The sequence below is a fragment of the Actinia tenebrosa genome, unplaced genomic scaffold (genome assembly GCF_029948245.1).
Source record: "Actinia tenebrosa isolate PJP-AT-01 unplaced genomic scaffold, QUT_ActTen_1.0 PGA_scaffold0__85_contigs__length_37466705, whole genome shotgun sequence".
Taxonomy (NCBI): Eukaryota; Metazoa; Cnidaria; class Anthozoa; order Actiniaria; family Actiniidae; genus Actinia; species Actinia tenebrosa.
In genome coordinates this window covers 1,980,820-2,003,387 of record NW_028292569.1, presented here as the reverse complement: position 1 = coordinate 2,003,387, position 22,568 = coordinate 1,980,820, and the positions used below count along the sequence as shown (strand labels likewise).

General features: G+C 36.5%; 2 protein-coding genes across 2 annotated transcripts; both read right to left on the bottom strand.

Moving 5' to 3' along the window:
* Positions 1-4,062: 4,062 nt before the first annotated feature.
* On the bottom strand, positions 4,063-13,099 carry LOC116307825 (uncharacterized). The gene is made up of 12 exons (XM_031718143.2): positions 13,006-13,099; positions 11,760-12,016; positions 11,148-11,280; positions 9,558-9,764; positions 8,632-8,781; positions 8,346-8,381; positions 7,475-7,702; positions 6,752-6,910; positions 5,731-5,964; positions 5,204-5,371; positions 4,655-4,885; positions 4,063-4,449 (listed from the first exon to the last, which is right to left on the bottom strand). Exons 1-12 carry the CDS (start codon positions 13,070-13,072, stop codon positions 4,292-4,294), a joined length of 2,028 nt encoding a protein of 675 aa, XP_031574003.1. The 5' UTR covers positions 13,073-13,099; the 3' UTR covers positions 4,063-4,291.
* A 1,851-nt stretch (positions 13,100-14,950) lies between these two features.
* Positions 14,951-16,009, bottom strand: LOC116307826 (beta-2 adrenergic receptor-like). The gene is made up of 3 exons (XM_089025994.1): positions 15,488-16,009; positions 15,343-15,415; positions 14,951-15,195 (listed from the first exon to the last, which is right to left on the bottom strand). The coding sequence occupies exons 1-3, from the start codon at positions 16,007-16,009 to the stop codon at positions 14,951-14,953; spliced, it is 840 nt and encodes a 279-aa protein (XP_088882120.1).
* Positions 16,010-22,568: the final 6,559 nt, after the last annotated feature.

Here is a 22,568-nt window from a genome sequence, read left to right as displayed (position 1 = left end):
CACAAAATTTCGACGATACCCCTGAAAATATATGTCAGGGCTTAATTTTTTATTCTGTTTTAGCATGTGCATCTCAATACAAGTTAACGTTAGTCAAGACTTGTCACTTACCTAATTTCCTCAAAGGATGCTCAATCTTTAGGATCTGTCCAATCTTATCGAATGATACTTCTTTAAAAGAACCTCTGTTGTAAATCTAAATGCTTGGTGATTTCTACTATTGCATACAAAGAAAGTAGACCGACAAAAACAAGAATTATAGTATGCCTTTCTCACCTGCGTCTTAATCAAGGACCATTAACTATGTAGACTGAGAAGCAACAACGTAGAGACAGCCCGGACTTCTCGTCCAGGCAAAGGTTTTGGAATTATGTTTTATATGAAACATGACAACCACTTTGATAAATAATGTGAATTTATTTTGCTTTGAATAATAACTTTTTATAGAAGTTCATAACTGCTTTGTTTTAAGATATTTACGCTTTACAATCACTTTCTTCTGGAATGACTGCGCAGCTAGAATGTTTTTAAAAACAAAATTTAATTTTGAACAAATATTTTTTACAAATAGAAACACGTAAAAACTAAATAGTTTATTAACATTGTCAACTAGATGACTTAACAAAATAAAACGCATTCTTTTTGGTAGAACACAAGAGTGATTACGCGGTGTTTGGGGTTCCTGTGTTTATGTCACCATTCTTCATTGTTTTCAAAGTCTGTCGCGGTAGTGTCCATTTAGATATGGCACCGTGTTAATAATGAGTGAAATTAAGGTAAGATATTTCAAGAATATAATATTATAACACGTTTAAGCTCCTTCTAATACATAAGGTTAGCTTAGTTTTTGATATTTTGACATTTTTGGCATCGATAGCGTGATCCGGTATAGTGATGGGCCAGACTCGATTCAACTGGTTTCAGATCCAGTCATGATGAATGCTTCGAACCTCTTCCAAGAGATTTTCCTTGATTGTATCAGCTCGAACATTGTAATTAAAGTATTGTACTGTGGCTTTAGGAAGTTTATTGTGAATTGCAAGCGAATAGAGGCATGATTTCGTGATTTCAGGGGTCTTATTCGTGGATTGTAAACACAACGCCTTGTAAATTGATGTCAAATATGGCTGAAAATGGGGTTGACATACAGCGCTCTCCAAGTTTTGTTTATGAATTGCCCCAAAATTTTATTTTATAAAACTAAGCCATGGGTATCCCTCTTTACTCCTAGTGCAATAGCTTTGAGCTAGGCCATGTACCAGTGGCGATACAGATTTTTGAATATGATGCACGTAAAACCTGGTGAAAACGTACAAATAATTGAAAAATCTATAAAATATTAAATTTGTATCTTGCTTTAAAGACAAATAGCTCTAAATAGTCACTATCATATCAACTTTTAGTCTGGTAAATTTATTTGGTAAAATATGTACGAAATCTAGTGATTTTTAGCACTTTTAGGAGTGCACACAAACGGTCTTTGAAAACCGGAAATGACGTCGAATTTCACATTTTCGCGCCGTTTGCCGGAAATAAAATTCTGATCGAACTAAAACTTATAGCGATGAATTCAGTGCATGGAGGCCTTCACTCATGCCAATTTTGAGAAATTTGAAAAAAAATTATTTTGCAACTCATAGGTGACCCTTAATGCAAACCCCTCTTAAGATCGTAGGCATAACTTTTTTTGCGCCAAAAAAAACAACATTCTTTTGTTTGTGAATGATAATGTAAACATTACAACGCGCGGCTGAATTTATAATGCACATTTTGATTTACAAAATGCAAGAGCTTAAGAATTGGCTCTGAAGTTAGAAGTATATGGTGGCAACTAAAGGGCGGTATCGGGCGAGTTTCGATTCCATGACTTACTAATACAAGTAGGTAGAGTCTGAGTGTTTGGTGTCTTTCTGGATTCGAAATGTTTTCTTCTTCTTCTAGATAGCATGCACAGTTTTGATGTGTTTTAAAGTAAAGTTGGAAAAGTTGTCAAGAAGCAACTCCAAAAAACAGTAATGAAATAGAAAGGCTTACCTCTTGCAAACGTACGACAGTCCACTGCTTGGAAAAACAGCACCAAAGCTACAAAAATCCCGAAGTAAAATTCAGTTACAGACATATCTTTTCTGGTCTCACAAGTAAACTGTATGGGAGCTTTCAATTCGAGTCGACAATGAATGGTTGAGGAGTTTCGGCTGTAGATTAGAAGGATTATAATACCAGCCAATTAAATCATACATTTTACATTAAAACAGTAAGTGATAAAGGCTGATAATAATCCACACAAAATGAATTTGACGTTTAATTGGAAAATTATGAATCAATATCATATAATATAATCTCATAGACTTTCATTAATCCCTTAATATAATAGGATTCTCCTGATAATTCGAGCAAAACTCATTTAGTGGAAATAATTAGACTTTTTTATCATAAGTGTACAGAGTTCAGAAGCTGAAATATACCCGTAATTTAGCTTCTTAATTCGAGTTTCTGTTGAACTACAAATATACACTAATTAAAAAAAAGTTATCTCAAATTTTGTACACGTTCATGAAATAGGTTGTTTTTCACTTGTTTTTCCACAATAACAGAATATATTAAACGTTTATCCGCCAGTCTCTTTTTTTAATAAATCATTTCATAGCTCATTGCTGGGTAAAAATGCTCATACAAGGGTAACGTGTTTTTCTTAGAATCGCTCAGTTCAGTCTGCATGCATGCGCACTATGCTGACGTGTTTCTTTAGTCATGAGTGAAAATATAAAGAGCGAAGATTAACGAGATATATTAAGGCGACACTTGACTTACCATTAAATCCATATACAAAATGAACTCAAGCCGCAAAAGAGAAGAAAATTATATCGTCCTTAACTTTGCAGACAAACCTTAGATTTCTCCAATTCTTAAACAAGGTGGTCAGCAATACCATAGGAAATACAATCGGAATCGTTGGAATACTTGACTCACACTAAATTATCTATATATATTTGTTTTGCCTCGGTGACTCCATTTACACCAAGAAATTAGTAAATTGTGGTATAAGGGGCACCTTATCTTTTTTACGAGCCGTGTCACTTGTTAGGAGATATCTACTCTATGATCAACCACAATAATCCTAATACATGCCTAGCAAATATTCCGATGATACTTCCGAAAATGGCCAAGGATACCCTTAAATATGGTCATTTGAAAAAAGGATACCTTTAAAAAATATACTATTAAATGTGGTCAAGAATACCCTTAACTATGGTCATTTGATCAAATAAGGATACCTTTACAAGGGCGGATTCAGGGATTTCTTGAAGGGGGGTCTCAGGGGAAAATGTTGTGGGCAAAGGAATCCCGGTCGCATTTTTACCACAGGAAGCCACATTTGACCTCAGGAATGATAGGGGGGGTCGCGACCCCCCCCCCCCCCCCCCCCATTCCCCCCCCCCCCGACCCTCCCCCTGGATCCGCCCTTGCTTTAAAAAAGGTATACTCTTAAATATGGTAAAGGATACTATTAAATAAGGTCACTTGATCAAAAAGGATGCCTTCAAAAAAAGTATACTCTTAAATAAGGTCTAGATTCCTCTTAAATATGGTCATTTGATCAAAAAAGGATACCTTTGCAAAAGGATACTCTTAAATATGGTCAAAGATACTCTTAAATACGGCCATCTGAAAAAATATGGTTATCTGAAATATATTCATCTGAAAAAAGGATACTCCTAAATATGGTCATCTGAAAAAAGGATACTCTTAAATACGGTCATCTGAAAAAAGGATACTCTTAAATATGGTCATTCGAAAAAAGGATACTCTTAAATATGGTCTTCTGAAAAAAGGATACTCTTAAGTATGGTCATCTGAAAAAAGGATACTCTTAGATATGGTCATCTGAAAAAAGGATACTCTTAAATATGGTCATGTGAATAAAGGATACCGTTAAATATGATCAAGGATACCCATAAATATGGTGTTTTGAAAAAGGATAATCTTAAATACGGTTAAGATACTCTTAAATATGATCTTTTTGAGAGAAAAAAAGATATATATTATTATTATTATTCTGAATACATTTACAATAATTATGTTTATTTAACTTTCAGAAAATGTACTTTACATTTATGTGATAATGTATTAAAAAGCCATGGCGCGAAACTAGGCTGGCGAGATACGTGGTCAAAAGTCTCAAAGGTGCTGCAACATTGCAAGGACATGCACCTCGATACTTGTGTATTTAAAATCATTCAAATCGTTTGCTATTCATATCTTTAATGTCTCTTTTTGACTGAGTTTGTTTCTAACTGAAGGGTACTTTGTAAACAAAGTTGGTTTTCTCTTTGCCTACACATTCCGTCGAGGAAGCCTTACAGGCTTCGTATCCGTCAGTAATACAGTTAGCTGAGTCCCCATCTTTGTTGTATGTCTCTGCTGCTTCTGATCCAGACCAGCATTCGCCTACAAAGTAGAACATTCATTACGGGCAAACGTAATTATAATTTGGACTAGGGAGGGTCGGGTTAGGGAGAAACTAACTGTGGAGACTTAACCCATACTCAATTGACGTCTATTTTATCTTTATGCACAAAAGGGAACGAACGACGTTTCAATGCTTAAATGTTTATTTTTCCTTAAAAAGGGACAAAATTATTTCAAAGCTTACCATAGTTTTGGACTCCAAAGTATGTAAATCGCTTATTTTGAGTCACTCTTGCACATCGACAAATCAGATCATCAATGTACGAATCCCAGTTGCCCCAGTCAATGGTAACATTACTGTAAACCTTATCGGTCGGGTCTCGATCAGTTAGGATGAGTTGTGGTAAAGGTCTTGGGTCTGAATGGTTGTCGTTATAGCAGCCAACCCTTTCGTATTTCACTGAGCAAGTGGGAGCTGGAAGTTAAGAAAAATAAATTGTATTGTAGAAGCAGTTTCAAATGGTGAGTCCTGTTTCCAATCATTGTAACCCGGAAATCTTGTGATAATGAAGATGACGATAGTTGTGGTGTTATTGCTGATGACGGTGAGCAAGTTGGTGGTGATGTTGTTATTGATAAAGATGGCGGTGATGATGATGTTGGCACTGATGGTGGTGACGATGATGGTGATGATGATGAAAAAAATGATGGTTATGGTATTGACGCTGAATATAATAATGATGATTACGTAATTGAAATCAATTAAGTTAAAGAAAAATCAAAAACATTCTACCTGCAGCTCTAATACCATAGACATAGTTGGTGAACTGCTTTCCCGCGCATTGATCCGTATTTGCTTTAGGGTCTGCCGGGCATGCATTGTAACCATAGGTAACACACGTATCTGCAAGTCCATCTCTACCAAATGTATCACCAGCCTCTGCTCCCGACCAGCATTCACCTTATAAGCACCATAGCACAATTAGGTGTTTGCTATTAATGCGTGGTATAATTCGATGCTTTTTGATCGCCATGGTGTAATTTATTTCTATGTTTTGCAGCCAAATAAGAGTTGATATATCACGAAAATGTTAGAAGACTAATACAGGTTAAGAGATCTTATTTTACCAATTAATAATTCTACAGCATTACCTTTATATGGCATATATATCTATTTGATTACGAAGAATATATACAAGAAAAAATTAACTCTTTTCTCTTTCCATATAGGTATCGCTTCTCAATGGAATGGCATATGGTATGATAATAAGAAACACACTGAAATGATAATTATATCCTTAAATCTAGAAACTGCCTTACCAAAATACTGAATACCAAAATAGTTGTATTTCTTTTCGGCGGCTTTCCTAGCACACCTACAAACCAAATCAATCAAATAAGTGTTCCAGTTCCCCCAGTCGATCGTTTTACCACTGTAGACAGGATCTGTTGGGTCGCGGTCAGTAAGGATGAGCTCGTTCATTGGACGTGGCTGTTGTTGGCTGTCCTTGTAGCATCCTAACTTCTCATATGGTATATCACAGGTTGCTTCCTCTGGAAAGAACCGCTCACAAATTAATAGACCTTTCCCGAATTCGCTTGACTAACCACGAAACAATGGTTTGAATTGATCGAAGTTGAACATGATGAAAAAAGAATCAAGATCAGTGTCGACTTCCAACCACTGTTTCGTGGTATCATCCAAGCGAATTCTGGATAGGTCTATTTAACCCTTGTCATTTAGAATCTATTAAAATTTAATAGTTAAAGTTATTTATTGGAACTCAAGAACGTTGTTCATCATTAAAATGCAAGTGTTTGACAACTATATATCCGGATGAATCTAAATAATCTCAATGCAACTTTTTAATGCTCATGACATATAATAAGTAATATAAGTCAGCTGCATGCATGAGTTAATCTCTTGGATATCATAGCAAGCTCCAATTATTTGTGTGCATTTAGCTGGTAACAATGAAGCCTTCGCAGAAAAATCTTGAATGCGAGGCCAACATGAATCTCAAAATTATCGTGAATTAGAATGTGAGGCTAACAATACATAAGAAATTAAAAATTTCCTCAATGGAATTTGTTGCATTTCTTTTGTATTTCCATGTTAGACTCGTATCCAAAATAATATTATTCTTGGTTTGCAATCAATCCCAAGAGAGCACAATAACAAAAGGGACGTCCGCCATATTGGAAGATATAACAAAAGAATCCATTGAAAAATCTTTTGTCAAATTCTTCGAACATGGCGTCTATGACGTCTATTGCAAACGAAGAATAAATGGCTTATTGACTTCAACGGAATCAGAAGTAAAGCATCTAAAAAACTTACTAGGCATATCAATTCCATAGACGTAATTTGTCTCCGCTTCTCCAGCACAGACATCAGGTTTATCTGGAGTACAAGGCTGCCCTTCTTTGGTTATGCATTTTGAAGAAACCCCATTCCGTTTGTACGTTTCACCAGCGTCAGGTCCTGACCAACACTCACCTAGATGTAAAATTCAAAGTATTGTACTCCCAACCATGTCACCGGAATATTAGAATATATAGGAGCCGATCTAGCGAAGCTCTTGTTGGAAGAACCATAACAGCGCAAGGGAGGGGAAGGTGGAGAGGATGAAAGAGTCAAAGATAAGAGCCACAAGTAAGGGACGAATATAAAAGAGGACAGTGCTAAATAATGGAAGTGTTTCAAACAAGATAAACATACGACAGATAACTACAACTTATTAGTACAAATTAATTATATTAAACCACTTTCCGTTGCTTCCATCGTACGCGGTGTGAATTCAAAATCATATAATGGGGACTTCGGCGTTTGACAAACCAATATGAATAAACTAAAACAATAGAGGCCACAGCACTTGAAGCCACCCCTAAATCAGCACATGGTGAACGTATGTTCAAAAACGATAGATGAAAACGTATAAATAATAGTTTTCCTAGACATCATTAAAACCTTTTAATGACTGAAATGATTTCACAAACTGACTTTTTCAATATATACATATGATGGGTAGAATTTAATATATTCATCTAAGTACTTTCTTACCGTAATACTGGATGCTAAAGAAATTATATCTCTTAGATCTAGCGGCCTTGGAGCATCGACAAACCAATTTAGTCAGGTATGTGCTCCAGTTGTTCCAATCTAAAGCTATTCCTGAACTAACTGGCGATGTTTGATCGCGGTCTGTGAATAACAGCTCAGGTAAAGGCCGTGGGACTTTCATGTCATCCTGAAAGCAGCCAATCTTATGAAAAGGGGCCTCGCATTTTTCTAGGAAGATAAAGACAATGATAAAAGTTATACCAACAAACAATTTTTTACAAGGGGACTACTTTGGCCGGTGGCTCACAAACCTGTGACCTTTGTTTCTTGATCGAAGAGAAAAAGTGACAACAATCCAACAGCGAGTTCGGAGTGAACACACACTTACCGCTATGCCAGCCCGGCAAGGGAAAAGCTTATTCGTGTGATGAGGATTTAGCTTTGTATAATATGTATAAGTCCACAATTAAACTGGCTCTTTCATTATATGATTTGAAATGTTTTGAGTTGGTTTTTTTTTTTTTTTTTTTTTTTTTTTAATGATGCTATATATAGTTCTAAATTTTTGAAATTTTCTTCGGTTTAACTCGAGCTCTTTACACCACGCAATTATTTGCCCTAACCAAGCCATGATCAATACTTTTTTGTCTCTTTTTTTATTTGTATTTCCTTTTTTATTGTTGTTGTATGTTTTACTATCAAAAAAACGTACCTTCAGGAACACGAGGAGGAGTAATTCTCTTCGGTTTAGCTCGAGCTCTTTACACCATCCAATTGTTTGCCCAAGCCATGATCAAATCTTTTTTGTCTCTTTTTTTTATTTCATTTATTTTTTATTGTTGTTGTATGTTTTATTATCAAAAAAACGTACCTTCAGGAACACGAGGAGGAGTAGCTGTAGTTGGCCCTAAATGAAAATCAAATGTCGACAGCATGAGAACATATGTTAACTAAATAGTTTGCTGCCACGAATCAACATAAAAAAGTGACTTATAAGTCAAGTCATAAGTGAGATAATCATATAAGTCCCTTTTAAACGGTTACTTAGACTCAACATTCCGTCATAAAATGTTTGAAGGTCTGCGATGTTTATGAAGTGAATCAAATGTAAGAAGGACAGAAGAAAAGTATTTCTGGTTTAGTGGGCTCAGTCTTACCTGTGGTTGGGGGTTGCGTCGTGATAGGGATGGGCGGTGGCGTTATGGGTGCCGGAGAAGTGGAAGGAGTAGCTGTTGTTGCATTTGTCACAATTGGTCTGGGTGTCGTAGACTGGGTTTGAGGTTGGGTGATTGTAGGGGTCGTCGGAGCTTCAATAAAATTATGTCATTCTCTTATCAGTATGAAACATTAAAATCAACATCAATAGACTCAACGAAACAACATGACAGACACGACAAAAGAAAAACAAACAAAACTGTAGGAAACGAGAACTCAATTTATAGATTTGAAGACGTTTAATAGTCATAATCGAACATAGTGTAACAATTCACAAACGCCACCAGTTCCTAACAAAATAAATCATACAAACTACTGATATACTGCGAACTAAAAACTATAAGCAAATTACAAACGAAAGAAAACGAAAATACTTACAAATACATTTGTCTTACGCCATGTAGAAAAAACACGTACGAGAGAACCAAGAAACGTTCTCTAAACCAAGTAGGTTCTCGCTCCTACCGATACTAGTTGCAACTGAACACAAATCTAACGAATCGCAAGTACTTAACTTAATATGAATGCATTAAGACACTGCACGAAAACACGAAACTATGCGAACAATATACTTAAGACAAAGAAACTAAACAACGGAAAGAAAAAGCGCCTTTTGGACGCAACAAAAACATTATTTTAAAAAAAAAATCATAATATGAGAATAATCATCAACAGCTAGTGGGGCAAAAGTCTTAAAACTCACGACATAAACATAATGAAGGGTTTATCCAACAACGTGGAAACTAGTAACAACACACTAGGACAAAATGGCCGTCGGGGAAATCTTTCTAACGGGGCTTAGTTGCTAGGGCGCTGAAAATAATAAGAGTAATGGCCCGAACAAAAATACAGATATGAAGCTGCATACCTTCAGTCGGGCAAGCAATTTCAGAGATTTTATTGACTTGTTTCAAAAGCTCGTCATAATCGCTCATCTTCAATACGTTACTAGAGTCAGGGTCAGTAGCCATCAGGTTCAGTTCTTCTAGATTGACGCTATCACTAACACCGACTGCCACAACATTTACTCCTAGGTTTGCCAGGTCAGCGGTAGGCTGTGCAATAATTTCAATTCCTGTGGCAGGAAAAAAAGGAAACAACAATTGTAATAAATCTGATATAACTAATATATTAGACTATTTATAAAGTGTTCTATCATGTATCAGGGCCTTAGGAAGACCAATTAGAATGTTTACCTAGACAAAAGAGCAGCGAATTGGGGAGTACTGAACGAAAATGTTCAAATCGAGACCCTTGGAAACGCGAATTTATAGAGTATGGAGGGGCATTTGTGACAATTTACCAAGGCAACGTACTGCCTCGCTTGCCTCATGGTGGCAACGGCCCTGTGTATGTATATAATATAAATGCGCTTTCACGATTTATTACTTGAGGTTGCTTTGTAGTTTATGATCAATCGTAAGTGTGAAGTTTAGACCGTAAGGGTGGTTGCTGCAAAGCGGGGTTGTTTACGTCAGTGGTTTAGTAGTGACAGGAGTTTTTAGTATTCATGAAGTGTGGAGAGACGTGATCGCCATTTAAAGACTTCATCCGAACCACATCAAAGTCTAATTATTTGTAGATGTAATAACGGGAAAAAAAACGAAGACAGCACTTGAAGTTCCTCAATAATTTTGAGACCTTAGGTGTTACACTGGTCTGGCCGAGGAAATAAAAACTCTCACACAACGTACAGTATAATGCTTAAACGATTTTTGGAACCAACCTGTGCTATCACTGACACCGACTGCAATAACATGAACTCCCAATTCCGTCAGTTCAAGGGTCGGCTGTGCAATAAGTTCGATCCCTATTGCAAGAAAACATGGACAAAAACAGTAATTGGGAAGAAAAAATGTCTATAGAGCTCTTCCTAATATATTTATATAATCAAGGCACTTTTATAGTTTGTGAATTGATTTGGTCACTGCAAATGTTTCCTTAAGTATTTAGTGATTCGTTAGCATTGTTTGGTTATTGATGATTACTTAAAGTGTAGAGAGACGACGGGACAGCCATCTAAAGTGAAGATGCATGCAAGACATTAAAAAAAACCTTAAAAACCTTACTATTTGTAAATGCAATACTCCAGTTTCGAATTCCCTGTTGTTCAGGGTTAGCCTAAACTTTGTGTTGAATATTCACGTTTTCCAGTAAAGGTCCGTGGAATTTCAAAGTGTTTTTATTGTTGAAGTTTTGCATTCTTTACTTTACCGTTGGTATTTGTGAATATTTAGAACCTGTTATGAGGCTTAGCCTGAGTAAATGAGTCTGTCACAGCGGTAACTTGGAACTCGAAAACGGTCTATTGGTCTATTAGTTATTTTAAGAACCTTGGTGCTCTGGCCGTGGGATTGATTTGTGGATAAACGCTAAGTTAGGCTAAAATATATTAGAATAGTGACTTTTAAGTCATTTAAAAATGTGAGAGAACATGGCATTAAATAGCAAAACATGCCTGGTGTTCCATCCAGTGGTGTGGTCTTGCCATCTGTTACAATTACAAGCAATCTGTGATCCTTTTGCACACTTTCTCGTTTAAACATGTCTGCTGCTTTAGACAAGGCCAACTCTGTTCTTGTTATTCCGTTCTACGAGTAGACAACAAAGTCGATCTGAAAAACCTTTCTAATCATATGTGCGTTTACTGTTGCTTTACAAAAAATGAATCGGTCAGGATGATATGCTAGACGTCATTATTGGTCGCCCCACAAAATTGGATATAAATTTAGAATTTAACTATTAGGAACAGGAAAACGCCCGGAAAATGCGCACGGACAAAAACAGAAGTCAAATTATGCGGCCTGTATTGATTTTAGATATATTGCTTTTGCTTTCTCATATTAATTCATTAATTACAGTGCTTTTTGCCAAAAAAAAGGGCAATTGGATTTGAAATTTGAACTAGTAACAAATTAAAATTTGGAAAAATTTTGGTAGTAATGGGAAAATGACTCATTTGAAAACCTCATTAATTCCGATTTTTATGGTATTATCGGTATTATTTCGAGTCTCTCGTCGCTAAAAAGGTAATAAGTAATTCCTTAGTCGTAGAATATTATTTTTTTACCTGGTAAGTTTCACTTAGGACTTTAATACCATTATCAAATATATCTTTATTGTCCGTCAGAGCAACTGCTTCATTAGCAACTTGACTGAACTCTACAACCCCGACTTTGTTTCCCGGATGAAAGCCCATGACGCTGTGTCCAAGATCAGATGAAAAGTTAACGGTTTTCTGCCAGTTTTCAAAGCCAACGCTTCCAGATGCATCGAGGACAATGATGGCATCCATAGGAGAATGGCATTTAGCGCTTGCGCTGACGCCTGGAATAAGTCGATAAGTTACTGTTCGCGCTAGTCATGCTCTGTTACAGTAGAGCGGAAGAAAAGAAAGAAAGTAAAAGAAAGGAAAGGAAAGGAAAGGAAAGGAAAGGAAAGGAAAGGAAAGGAAAGGAAAGGAAAGGAAAGGAAAGGAAAGGAAAGGAAAGGAAAGGAAAGGAAAGGAAAGGAAAGGAAACATATATATAATAAAATATATTATCTCTCCTGACTGTTCAAGCGTTTGTTTGTTTGTTTCTTGGTTCTAGTCAGGACAGCCTGTCGTCAGTTTTCTAGTTTGTTTGTACTTGTAATTGGTTAGTTGATTGGTTCTTTTAATTAAAGGCTGTATATCAACCCGTAATGGTACCCGTGATTTTTTTTTTTTTGTTTTTTTTTTTTTTTTTGTTTTTTTTTTTTTTTTGTTTGTTTGTTGTTGTTTTTTTTTTTGTTTGTTTTTTGTTTTTGTTTAATCTGTCTCTTGACTTTGCCAGGTGAGATAAGACGACTGGAGTTAATAAAAACATGACCTGCCACTTAACAATCAAGTGACCAGTTCACACTTATCCGCATCACTTGACATATTCTTGTAACTCATTAAACAAACGTTTCCGATAAAATGGGTTGGTTTTTGAACAGTTTGATGAAAGATAACGGTTAAAAAAAATTTTCATTTCATTTTTTTTTTTTTTTTTTTTTTAAATCTCTATAACAGCAACTCTTTGAATTTTTGTACTATTTTATTTCATGGGCGACAAAAAAAAATTTTTTTGAGCTATGTGCAAAAATGAAAAACGGATATTAAGAAAAAAAGAGTTCCTTTATATTTAAATGGTACAGTCTACATTTAAATTTTTACTTAGGTCAAAGATTTAAACTTGTAGTGTAATTAGGACAAATTTATAAACATTTACCTCAATACCTGGTGAACTTTATAATTTTAATGTATTTGTATATATTACCAAATAAGAACAATCAAAATTCCTCGTACTTACCTGATTGGCTGAAAAAAGGACTCCAAATTAAAAACAGAAATAAGAGTTTCATGTGTGTAGCCGCCATTTGAGGTGCAAATTTCAGGTACTGCCCAACAGTGAACTGTTTTTCTATAAGCAATTGTTTTATTGTCCGAAATCAAATCGAAGATTGACTAGGAGGTTCTGATTGGTTGATGAAATACAATAGCGACAGGTTTATTTTCTTAATGTGAGTCATTGGTATGAAGGAACCCTTTTAAGTGTCAGTATTGTTTATGGCGGCTGTCAGTGGCTTAAAATTATTGGTAAAAAAATAAGATAACGTTTTTTTTTTAATTAACTTGTGGACGGACACCTATATTTCTATTTCTATTTCTATTTCTATTTCTATTTCTATTTCTATTTCTATTTCTATTTCTATTTCTATTTCTATTTCTATTTCTATTTCTATTTCTATTTCTATTTCTATTTCTATTTCTATTTCTATTTCTATTTCTATTTCTATTTCTATTTCTATTTCTATTTCTATTCTATTTCTATTTCTATTTCTATTTCTATTTCTATTTCTATTTCTATTTCTATTCTATTTCTATTTCTATTTCTATTCTATTTCTATTTCTATTTCTATTTCTATTTCTATTTCTATTTCTATTTCTATTTCTATTTCTATTTCTATTTCTATTTCTATTTCTATTTCTATTTCTATTTCTATTTCTATTTCTATTTCTATTTCTATTTCTATTTCTATTTCTATTTCTGGAGTTTAAAACACTCTAGTTAACCAGCTATATTCCTATTTCATATCATGTGACAATGATTTAGGAATAGAGGCATCAATAAAAGAAAACCCATCGGATTTCTGAAGCAAAACCATTGTTTGTTAAAAAGGCGGAGATCAAGAGGGGATTAAATTGTCTGAATACTGACGACTAATTAGTATAGAATACAATACATTTAATTTTATTAGAATGCTATATCATTAAACAAACAGCAAAAATAGTGTGTTTGTTTAATATAATGGTGTGGTAATAACATAATGGCCTATATATTTCCTGGAATATTTCTTATTGCCGCCGTTTGAACAGAGAGACGGAATCTCTACTTGCTCTTCATTTCCTTTTTTTTAAAACATTAATCCACCTGATACTTCATTAAACAAACTGCAGCAAAAATGGTGTGGTAATAACATAATGGCCTGTATATTTCCTGGAATATTTCTTAATGCCGCCGTTTGAACAGAGAGACGGAATCTCTACTTGCTCTTCATTTCCTTTTTTTCTTTAACATTGATCCACATACTTCATTTTCATATTTTACACTCTGCATGCAAACATAAACATTTTAATTAACAATTTCCTTATGTTTAAGCTTCTATTTCTCTCTCTCTCTCTCTCTCCCTTAAAATAAATATAAAATCGGGTATAAAGTCATCTAGCAATATACGCGAGTTTAAAAGAAATCTCCCTGCCGGACTCTATTGTAAATTACTATTTTCGTATTTAGAAGATTTTTGATCTTTATTGATATTATTTTTATTACATTTTTAATATTTGTTACTCGGTTTTCATGAAAACCAATTGTAAAATTTATTGAAATTATCCGAGTATAAATAAAGTATAAATAAAGTATCATTTATTCTCTCTCTTCAGCTACGATGTCAGATCTAGTGATGTTTTAACTTCTTTAGGCTGGAAAAGCTTACAAAGAAGAAGAAAGGAGCATAAAGCAATAATGATGTTTAAGACTTTAAATGCACTTGCACCAAAATCTGTAAGGGAACTCTTTTATTTTCAAGAAAATACCTACGTGGTAGAGAGAAGTGCTCAAAGTTACCGAAACCCAGCACTGAGTTTTTAAAAAGAGCTCTCTCTTATGACGGTGCAAAAGTGTGGAACTCGTTACATTACAACAGTTTACATTTCTATAACTCGATTTCTCAGTCAGCAAAATAAATATTAAATAATCAAGAGTAAATATTGATAATTTCCTTGAAAGCTTTACGGAATTCTTCGAGTCTCGCCACATATATAACAGGATTCAAGGCAGAGTTGACTAAGGCAAATGGAATTGTTGTGAGCCATATCTGTTCGAGCTTTTCAGCTTTGCATTCATTGTGCCTTGATACCACGAAGTGAGCTACGCTTATGATCAAGTTGGGAAGCCAACATACGACAAATGTGCCAATCACTATGGCTATAGTCTTTGCAGCTTTGTTTTGACGTTTGACGTTTGCTCTTCTGAATTGTTTTGTCGCTTGCACGCTTGGTGATGCAGTATATTTTTGGTCTGAAATTATCCTTTCCTGATGCCAACAAAACTTGCAATTAGCTATAGCAAGAGTTTTGACAGCTTTGCTCTTGCGGTTTGCATCTTGACTTTGTTCCCCGGATTGATCACAATCTGTCGTATAGACTTTAGAACCTTTGCTCTGACGGTTCATTGCATCTTGACTTGGTTTCGCGGTTGGATCACATTCTGCCGCAAAGACATTCAGTGAAACTGCTCTTCGTTGGTCTGAAATTTTCATTGCTTGATGCCTAGCAGCATTAAACATTTTGGTGTAGTAATAGGCTATTAAGATAAGTGGTATGACAAACGATATAAAAACTGATACTAAATAGATCAAAGGACGAAACACATATCCTGTGACAATGAAACTACAACATCCTATAGCGATTGAAGTAGACCAAATGGCCGCCATTGCAAAGTACAGCTTCTTGGAACTCATAGATGATGCGTATGACAAGGAAGCTGTAATGGCTAGATATCTGTCGTAGGTTACTGCACAGAGACTGAAAGTTGAAGCACTTAGTGTTTGAAAAATAAGGAAATCTAAAAACATCTCAAAATGTTCGTTTTTGAGAAGAAACGGCCAAGACAAGGCACTGGAAACGTAGACAGGCGTTGTTATTAAAGAAACGGAAAAGTCAGCTGCAACTAACGAACCGATGAAGAAGAACTCTTTTGAACGCAAAGAAGGCCTACGATAAATTGACAGAAGAGCAAGCCCGTTGCCAATCATCGCGATGAGCCCAATAAAAATGGCGAAAGTCGAGATAACGGTCAAAACATCAGAGGAAAGAAAAAAGGTTTTCTCCCACTGGCATGGATGTGCACTCGTCATGGTGAAACAACTTGTACTGCCTTCAGAACAGCCGCGTTTGGCTATAAAAGAGAGCTCAAGAGCGCTGATTTACGCCACAGTTTGAACCGGATGGTGGTCTTATAGATTTAACAAGATTTTCTAGGTAGAAATTTTATTATATATTTGCCTATTGATTGAAATCGGACCGGAAGCTTTATTTGCATATATTGGTGTTTTTTACCTTGCACGCCCGTAATAAAACGAATTGAAATATATCGACCAAGTTTGAATAACTATTGTTCTGGACTGACTAGTGTGTCATTCTGTTTTTATTTAAGTGTTTTTACATATAAGAGAGGCTAGGAGGCTAGTTTGTCTAAAACAATAGTTATTCAAATTGACCGTTTTCTCAAGGTTGCGTGCGCATCCATATTTAAGGAAGCTGACGGGCCACGATACCAGAACACGAGTATTGCTATGAATTTTTTTTACGATAATAATTTATAACATCTTAAACATTTTTCTCATTAGCATCCATTGTTAACGGCACCACAATAGCCGCCATGTTTTTGTCTTTTGACTCTCTTGGGAATGCCTGCAACCCATCAAAAAAACTGGTTTCTCAATTTTACTGAATTTGCGTTTTTCAGTTTTGTGGCCCGTCAAGTTGGATGCGCGCGCAACCTTGAGAAAACGGTCTATTGCTTGCCACATTTAGATCCCGTGTATACTGACTAACTGGGGGGGGGGGGGGGGGGGGGGGGGAACTGGATATGGCCTTCAAAGTGGAATAGATAAATCATAAAGTTTTGGTCTAATTGGATAGACAGATAAACCGGCCTTCGTTAATACATCATACCTCAATTAGAATGATATTGAAAAAGACGTTGATAGCAATAAAAGCGCATGTCCAAGTGGTTTTAAATAGGATAAACACTAATCGTTTATTAAACACTACATAATATGATGACTAATGAGACCGTATTGTCACCTTACACAATTTAGAGATGAGAAATTACGTAAATCGTATGTACTGTTAATCTGTTGAACTCTGCCATGCACGGAATCGGTTCTTGTCAACCCACTTGCTTTGCTGTCTTAGCTTGCACGAAGTTCAAAAATAGTGTTCAAAGCCAAAAGGTCTATTTCGGACTGTCTTCATGGATTTTATCTGAAACTCGTTTAGACTAAACAATTAGTCGTGTTCTTAATAAGATATATATAAGTGTATTTTTTAAACCTTAATGAGAAAACGTCTTTTTCTACCATCCAAATCATCTATCAAAAGAGTTTTTTTTTTTTTTTTTTTTTTTTTTTTTTGAGGAAATACTAAATTTTTGCTTTCTTAACTTTTCACAACCAGTGTTTTTATTATTATTTATTGTTCACATTTTAAAGCTTAAAATTTAATGGCGGAAAGATCACAAAAGAAAAAAAAAAGAGTTTATACTTCCAGATCTTGCCATACCAAATATTTATAAGCCAAATTTTTTTAAAGCAACGGGGATTCCACTCGAATAATAATAATAATCTTTAACAATAATAATAATGATCTTTCACCGCATCAAAGACTAAATAACCAAAATAACTTATTTTATTTTATTAGGATTATTATTATTATTATCAGCAGTAAACACGTTTGAATGCTAATTAGGTAAGCTAGATAGGGTGTAATTTCGTAACCTACCAGCATGACAGGACTAATAATATATACAATCACTTAAAACCAATTATTAATGTTCTTAAGATGCAGTTTAAATACTTAGAATGTTTGAAATGTCCTTAAGATGTGATTAATTTAAATGTTCTTGCAATGTTCACTGTGCAGCTTAATACCGCTTTCTGCATTCTAAGTAATACATCTTTGTATCTTGCTCCAAAGATATTCTTCATCTCAGGCTCCAACTCTTTAGACCATCCTCCAAGAGCGTCCAAAATGAGGTTCACTTGTAAGATCGTGTATCCTGGGTGTTGTTTTGTGAGCTCAAGTCTAAGTGCTCCATACTTCTTCGTCTTCTCTTTGTCTTTCTTTTCTCGGTTGTTAACCCACGGACAGCTCATTTCCACCATGAGTACTTTCTTGTTATTGTGGTCGATGAAACGCGCGTCCACACGATTAGATCGTACATATGTTATGAGAGAGAAAATTAATGTTTTTACAGACTAAGCTAGACATCAGTTTTTTAATTACTATTTCTTATCGTATGAAAACAAGATAAAGAAAGATCAATTAGTTATTGAAAATATCGATATAAGATTTCAGTAAGGCTGCCATCACGCACGAGTTTAGATGATGGTATGCTTTGAATTTACAAGTAAACTACTTAGCTCCTCCCATTAGCATGTACGCCTATGGTTACACCCTAAACACTCTTTACCCCTTTGCTTAGTTATTTTGGCACTATTCTTTTAAATCTTATGATACATATATTCCTCGTAGACCTTTCTATACATTTACCATATATTCACATATTATCTTTGGTTTAAGTTATGTTTAGTTCTATGATTTCCACTCGTATTATTCTTAATAAGATATCACACTCAGGAATTTACTATTTCCATTAGCCAATCAAGGCACAGCGATGATATCATATTGATTGTAGAATGACACCTGTCATGAAGTTATTATAAATAGAGCTCATGTAATTAGTTTAAGTCAGAAGAGTAGAGATAGAGTGTAGAAGAAGAGAAAGTAGAATAAAGATCCCGACTAGCTCTACCGAGAGCGGTCCATCCCATAACACATACATGTGGTCAGCATATACAGGTACATCCCAGTATGCTTCAGCGTCAGTTGATTTGTAGAGTGGTTTGGGTTTGACATCAGAAAACCATGGGGGTGTACTATCAGCCAGTTTGAGATCTTCTTCGGCTTTCTCAAAGAAAACACTTGCAATGAAAGCAGCGTTGGGGCTAGGATTATTATCATTATTACAATATTATTTTATCATATATTATTATTATCATCATGGATTAGCAGATATTATTACAGATTTATCATAGGAGTACAGATGAGGACATAGGAGGAATGGCATGGTGGGATATTCAGATAGAGCAGGATATGAGCAGGAGAGGAGTACAGGATATCACAGGAGGATACATATATATTATTATTATCATCATTATTATTATCATTATTATTATCATTATTATTATCATTATTATTATCATTATTATTATCATTATTATTATTATTATTATTACAATTATTATTATTATTATTATCCATTTTTTTTTCTTTTTTTAAATGTTATTTATTAATTTTTTACCAATAGGTATACATATAACAAATACGCATATTTTCATGTTTAGACAGCAAGGTATTCATTAGTTCAATTAGTGCTCTTTTGTCGTGTTTCGGGCTCGCTTTAATTGTGTCTTGTCTAAGTACATATGAATATGCATGAACCTATTCCCCCTAATTAACATACATCACACTCCTCCCTTCTTAGCTTAAGGATCGTGGTCAAAAGATATCTAACTATTAACAACTCAAATACACTATAAGTCTTTCTTTTAACCTAATGTCTTCAACGCAATGTTCAGTCTCTTGTTTCTGTTTGTTCCTTTACAGTTCCTTTCTCAATCTTTCCCTTCCACTAGTCTTAGTGGCGGTTTCCGTATCCTAGTTGATCGTCTTAGTGTCTTAACTTCCTTGGGTACTTTCGTGACTTTGGTTGAAGTCCCTGCTTCCGGCTCTTGTGTCGGCATTGTTTTCTGGGTTTCCCCAGGCGGTCTTGCAGAAACATCTTTCTCCTCCTTTGTCTGTATCTTTGGCCTAGGTCTGTCACTTGCTAAGGTACCTCCACTTAATTCTGTCTCTATGTCGCGCTGTGGCACTTGATCTCTCGACCGATCGGGTACTATCTCTGGTCCATCTGTCATAAGAACGGATCTCCTCAGATGATCCACGTGTCTCTTCCACACTCTTCCGTCCTGTAACACTACTACATACGATTTTGGTCCTGTCCGCTCTACAATAGTACTTGACCACCATGTCTCCTCCTTTCTTGGGTCTTTCACCAGCACTGGTTCTCCAGCGTAGAACTCTCGTAGCTTAACTTCCTTGTCGTGATACTGCTTCTGCTTACTTTGCATGTTCACTACCTTGTTTTCTGGGCTTGGTCGTACTAGAGCTAATCTTGTACGGAGTTCTCGTCCCATGAATAAGCTTGCTGGTGTACATCCAGTCGTTGGGTGTTTGGTAGTACGGTATGCCAAAAGGAAACGATCTATCTGTAGCTGCAAGTTTTGTCCCGGTGACTTACTTGCCTTAAGGCTTCTCTTGAATGTTTGTACCATCCGCTCTGCAGCTCCGTTGCTAGCAGGGTGGTAAGGTGCTACCTTGATGTGTTTCACACCGTTTTTCTTGAGAAAAACTTCGAATTCTTCACTTCTAAACTGTGGTCCGTTGTCACTAACTATTTGTACTGGGATTCCATACTTGCTGAACAGGTCTCGGAGGACTTCAATCGTTGCTGCTGCTGTAGTACTCTTCATGAGGATGATTTCGGGCCATTTTGAATGTGCGTCCACTACTACCAAGTAGTTCTTGCCTTCTTTCTCTGCAAAGTCAATATGCACTCTGCACCATGGTGTATTCGGCCACAACCATGGCATTAATGGTGCAACCGTTGGTACACTCCTTGTCTGCTGACACCTGTGACAGTGTCTGACCGTGTACTCTATGTCCTCATCTATTTTCGGCCACCATATGTAGCTCCTCGCCATCTCCTTCATACGTACCATCCCGGGGTGAGCCGTATGCAGTTCCTCTAGCATCCCTTCACGGTGTTTACTGGGAATAACCACTCGTAATCCCCACATCAAACAGTCTTGCTCGATGGATAACTCGTGCTTACGTTGGACGTATGGCTTTAGCCGCATGTCGTCTACTTCTGTTGGCCATCCAGATCGCGTGTACTCCAAGACTCTGGATAGCACAGGATCAGTTCGGATTGCCTTTCTGATTGATGTGCTTGTGATGGGTAGTCCTTCGATGAACTTGCTCTCTACGTTGTAGATAGAGTTTTCCCTCGTTGATGAACCTGTGGCTAACAATGGCAATCTGGATAATGCATCCGCTGTTGCATTTTCTTTAGATGGAATGAACTTTAGATTGTAGTTGAAGGCTGATAGGGTTAAAGCCCATCTTTGTAACCTTTGTGCTGCTAACGTTGGCACGGCTGTTTTGGGACCTAAGATCCTTTCTAACGGTTTGTGATCAGTCAATATTGTGAATTGCCTTCCCCATAGGTAACTATGGAATCTCTTGACACCAAAAATTACTGCTAGCGCTTCCTTGTCCAGCTGACTGTAGCCTTTCTCGTGTTTGTTCAGTGTCCGCGATGCATAGGCTATTGGCCTTTGCGATCCGTCGTCGTATTTGTGCATGATGACTGCCCCCAGTCCATATGGAGAGGCGTCTGTTGCTATCAACAGCGGCAGTTTAGGGTCGTAATGCGCTAGTACTTTCCTTGAGGTAAGTTCTTGCTTTATTTTCTTGAAAGCTGACTCACATTCCGGCGTCCACTTCCACTCCTTGTTGCCCAGGAGGTCGTTCAATTGGTGTATAACACTTGACAGGTTCGGTAAGAACTTTGCGTGAAAATTCAGCATTCCCAGCCACGAACGCAGTTCTGTTACATTCTTGGGTGTTGGGGCCTTCGTCACCGCTTCTACCTTTTTCTCCGTTGGTTGGATACCTGCCGCTGATATTTTTACTCCCATGTAGACTACTGAATCTTTCATGAATTCGCACTTCTCTGGCTTCACTCTCAGACCATATTTCTTGAATCTCTTGAAAACCTCTTCCAACGTTTCCAAGTGTTCCTTATCATTGCGACCGGTTACTAGAACATCATCCATGATACCACATGTGTGGTTTAAGCCTGCTAATACTTGGTCAATGAACCGCTGCCAGATTGCTGGGCTTGACGATATACCATAGGGTAAGCGCGTATACCTGAATAGTCCCTTAGGCGTGTTTATTGTGACTAAGTTCTGGGACTCCACGTCGAGTAGCATCTGTTGATACGCACACTTCAGGTCAATCTTCGAGAACTGCTTTCCGCCTGCCATCTTGGTCTGGAGTTCTTCCGGTGTTGGTATCGGGTATTGTTCTGTATGAATTGCTTGATTCACGGTGCATTTGTAGTCCCCACATAGACGTACCTTTCCGTCGGTCTTGGGTACAACCACTAAAGGAGTTGACCACTCACTGAATTCTACAGCTTCTATGATTCCTTCTTGCTTCATCCTGTCGATTTCCTTCTCGACTGCTGGTCTAAGAGAGAATGGCACCGGGTGTGCCTTCAGGTGAATTGGTGCAACATCGGGTTTTACATGCAAGGTTGCCTTCGTTCCTTGTATAGTTCCTAGTTCTGGTTTGAAGATATCTGCGTACCTCGATTTCAGCTCCTCAACTGGTTCCGACCTCGAGTGGTAATGCACTTGCGTGAACAAGTTCTGCCAGTCCAGCTTGATGGCTCTGAGC